This window comes from Lactuca sativa, chromosome 6 (assembly GCF_002870075.4).
Source record: "Lactuca sativa cultivar Salinas chromosome 6, Lsat_Salinas_v11, whole genome shotgun sequence".
NCBI classification, from domain to species: Eukaryota; Viridiplantae; Streptophyta; class Magnoliopsida; order Asterales; family Asteraceae; genus Lactuca; species Lactuca sativa.
In genome coordinates, this window is record NC_056628.2 from 12,916,089 (window position 1) to 12,920,274 (window position 4,186).

Consider the following 4,186-nt stretch of genomic DNA (forward strand, 5'->3'; position numbering starts at 1 on the left):
ATAATCTATTTTTAAACTAACACCTAAATCCATCTATATGTCAACGACAAGACTTGACCTAAATCCATCTATATGTCAACGACAAGACTTGAACTCTCGACTTCAAGAAGGAAGGACACAACCTGATACCACTAGACTAGAAGCCCTTTGATATTGGTTATTTTTTTAATACTTTATTTATATGGATTAGTTTACTTAATTTCCCTTTAAAGTATGCAATTATGGCATTAAAAAAAGGAAAATAATTCGATTATAACGAACGAAAATCAAAATATACCATCAATATACATAAAAAAAAAAAATTCATTACCTAAAATAAAATTAGGTTTAGATATAAAAATAAAAATAAACTCACCGCCACCGGCCAACGGCCCTTATCCACTCCTATCATCTCTTTCGGTCCTCAATACAACACTTCGCGCATCATCAATCGCATCTCTACACCTTAACAAACGACAATGGCCTCTTCTTACATACTCACCTCATCTCCTTTACTACAAACCCTAGCCCCTTTCCCCAAGAACAAACCTACGCCAATACTTCACTGCCAACATCAAATTGGAAGCCAGGGTTTCTCAATCAAAGCTCAAACCCTTGATTTCTCTGGCACATTCTTTGAAGGAGGATTGGGAGGCGAAGATGACCTCAACAATTCATCCGGGTCGGTTGCCACTGCAATTGAAGAAAAAGAAGAGCCCCAATGCCCACCGGGGTTGAGACAGTATGAAACAATGGCTGTTTTGAGGCCCGACATGTCCGAAGATGAGCGACTCTCTCTTACCCAGAAATATGAAGAGGTATTATTACTTGATTTTGCAATTTCATAACGGTTTTATATACATTTATTCCATCGATGGATTCCAGCACTCAATTGTAAGTAGATTTTTGTGTGTTTCTCATACCTCACTTCCTTCAGTTCTGATAACCAATTTTTTTATCTGAAAGTATTCCCAATGGGACTATTGTTACTATAGTTTATCTGATTTGACTCCATCCGTTTTAGGAATACAGTTCCAATATGATAAATTTTATGTTTTCATAGACGTAGATAGAGAAGCAATTGCATTATAGGAATGTATCACAATTGGAGGTGATTAGAACCCGATCAAAATATCAGTTAGAGTAAAGAGTCTAGATAGGGTTTATTGCTCCCTCAAGTCTTTTGTCTCGTTAGGGCTAATTGGGCCTTGAATCATATTTCCCTTCAAGATTCATCCTGCAATTAGTTGGGCTTCTTAGCATGATCTTTATGGGCTTTGGCCTTGTTTATTTGATCTTCTCCCTTCAGGCCCAAAACCCCCAATCAAGGTTCATGTTCCTTGTCAGTCCTCTCTTCTCAGTCTATGGTTTTAGGATCACTCTCATAGTTTATAGTTTTGAAGAAAGCAAATCTACATGATCCAAATTACCTGGTTATTGATTATCACAAACACACCTACCCCCCCCCCCCCCCCCCCCCCCCCCCCCCCGGTATTTCTAACAAAAAAATTTAGTTTGGTGCAAGAATCACTCAATTCATTTTAAAGTCTTACTTGACTTACTTGACTACTATTTTGATTTTTGAAATGTTTCATTTTCAGAGCTTTACTTTTTTTAAAGCTTTTTACTTTATTTTGATAAGAATGTGAGGGAAATTGAGACGTAGAGTTTTGTCTCAAAATCAATAAGTAACAACCGAACAACTGATGTGATGAACTATATCATTTACTAGTTACTAGTGTGGTTTTAATTAGGGTGATTAACATGTCAAACTCAACTACTTGGCTCTTCACTTCTAAACAATTGATATAAATCTAAAAATACAAAAGAAAAAAAAACACTTCAAGTGGTGAAAACAACAACAAAAAAGAACTCCCAACACACCCTTGAGAACATAGAAACTCATTTGTTTAGCATTTTCATTTTGTGGGTCTCATTATTTTACACAATGTTAAAACAAAGAAATATGTTAATCATGATTCCAGATTACTTGATATAATGTAAACTAAATTTTAGGTCACTTATATCTGTCTTTGCTGACATCAGCAGTGGCAGAATTCAATTCAAACATTTACAGTTGCCTTCTCAAATCTCTGCTAATTGGATATCATAAAAGGTCCTTGCTTTTTGTTGTCTGTTTAGGCTTACCATTTTCACTTATCTCTCTCTTTTTTTTTTAATATATAATTTTTATAAAATTTTATTTTAAAAATCATGTTCTGTATGCATATGACATGGATTCCTTTACACAAATCTGTTGGTTGGTTGGTTGGGTTTACACACTTCTGAGTCAAGAACACAATATGAGGACGATGATTCAATTGACTTGCTACACTTTACATCTTCTTAAATAACAAAACAACTTTAAATATATATAAACCCAATTAAAAAGTTTAGTGCTTTCTGATGTATGCCATGTAAAGGGGAAGTGGGAAGAACAAATCTTGAATTATTAAATCCATCTAGTGGTTTAATTTAATTTAATGTATATATATATATATATATATATATATATATATATATATATATATATATATATATATATATATATATATTTAATTAAATGAATTTATACCTTTTGTTTTTTTTTTTACAGTTGCTTGTTGCCGGAGGGGGCATGTATGTGGAGGTATTCAACAGAGGAGTAATCCCTCTTGCTTATAGCATCAAGAAGAAAAACAAAGCTGGTGAAACCAACACTTATTTAGATGGAATTTATCTCTTGTTTACCTTTTTCACAAAACCAGAATCTTTGGAGGTTCTTGAGACAACTTTGACCATGGATGATGATGTCATAAGATCATCCACCTTTTTAGTAAGGAAGAGGAAGTATTAGTTCTATTTCTATATATCTTTCGGTATAGGAAGGTTTATAGAGTCGTTTATAAGGAGTTGTTGAAAGTTTGTCATATGAAACCTATGATGTTGCAAGAGAATATGTAGTGTATTTTGTAGAAATGTTACATATATTGCTCAACATCAACATTGGCATTCTATTGAATTCGATGTTTATTAAAAAATATATTTATCTGGATAGTATTTAATGAGTAAAAGTAGACATGGGCTAAAGGGATTATCACAATCTTTTATATACAAGAAGACTTGTTGGGTAAGAAAACCAACTTTTCATGTCAAAGAGCACTACTCATAAAACTAATAATAATAACACCAAAATTACAAAAGGAAAAGAAGGTGAGACCCATGCCAATGAGACTAACAAGTTCCAAACTCACTTTATGTTAGATTTGTAGCCACACAATGTTGTCGTACTTTATAATTCTTTTTGGTTGTAATAGATGGCTAGAGACCAACCAATCAATTACCATCACTTTAATTTCACATGCCTTGAAAAACCATAGATGCATCATGACTCTAAGGTGGTGTTTTTGGGTTTGGGAACATGGTACATTATGCTCGAGTTCAACAATGGTTGTGTGGGGACTCTTCTAATTGCAATCTTACTCCTTGATGATCGGTCATTTTCCCGATTGGAGCAAACTGTTGAGTAGTGTTAGGGTTAGGGTTGGTCTAATAAGATGTAAAGAAAAATAAAGAACGCACAAGATTTGTGTGTTTCGTATTCTATGGATGTTCAAAACATCCAAAACCGAACAAAAGCCTTGATGAACTGTATGGAACAAGTTGGAATTATGAAAACAACATAGCATCCACCAATGATTTCCAAAGCCATTTTTTAGAACTCGTAAAACATCATCATACTATATTATAAAGGAAACACTTTTCCTTTCACCACATTCATTTGAAACTGTCATGTATTTTTCTTTTCATCACATTCATTTGAAACTTTCATTACTTTTCAATTTATTTCTAATAATAATTATAAATTGGTTAATAAGGTTAAATAAATATCAAACCTAAAGTGTAATCATATAAACTAAATTTCAATAATAAAATAATATCTTTATTTCTATTTATAAAGTTATGTTTTGTTAACTTTTAACATATTATACTTAATTTATTAGTTTTAATATATACAATTTTGAAACAATTTGTATAAACTACTTAAATTATAAATTTAAATATAACATTACAGGCTCAACTTAAATATAAGTTTTAGTTTAACTTAAACCACCCAAAAAATATTTTGTAAATAGTTAAAAGTGATAAATTGTAGTGTCTTTCTAATAATGATTATAAGTTGGTTAATAATGTTAAATAAATATCAAACTTAAAGTGTAATAATAAA

At 31.9% G+C, this 4,186-nt stretch overlaps 1 protein-coding gene across 1 annotated transcript; it reads left to right on the plus strand.

Annotated features, from left to right (window-relative positions):
- The first annotated feature begins 356 nt into the window (after positions 1-356).
- LOC111913249 (30S ribosomal protein S6 alpha, chloroplastic) lies at positions 357-3,018 on the plus strand. The gene is made up of 2 exons (XM_023908969.3): positions 357-797; positions 2,576-3,018. Exons 1-2 carry the CDS (start codon positions 459-461, stop codon positions 2,813-2,815), a joined length of 579 nt encoding a protein of 192 aa, XP_023764737.1. The 5' UTR covers positions 357-458; the 3' UTR covers positions 2,816-3,018.
- The last annotated feature ends 1,168 nt before the right edge of the window (positions 3,019-4,186 follow it).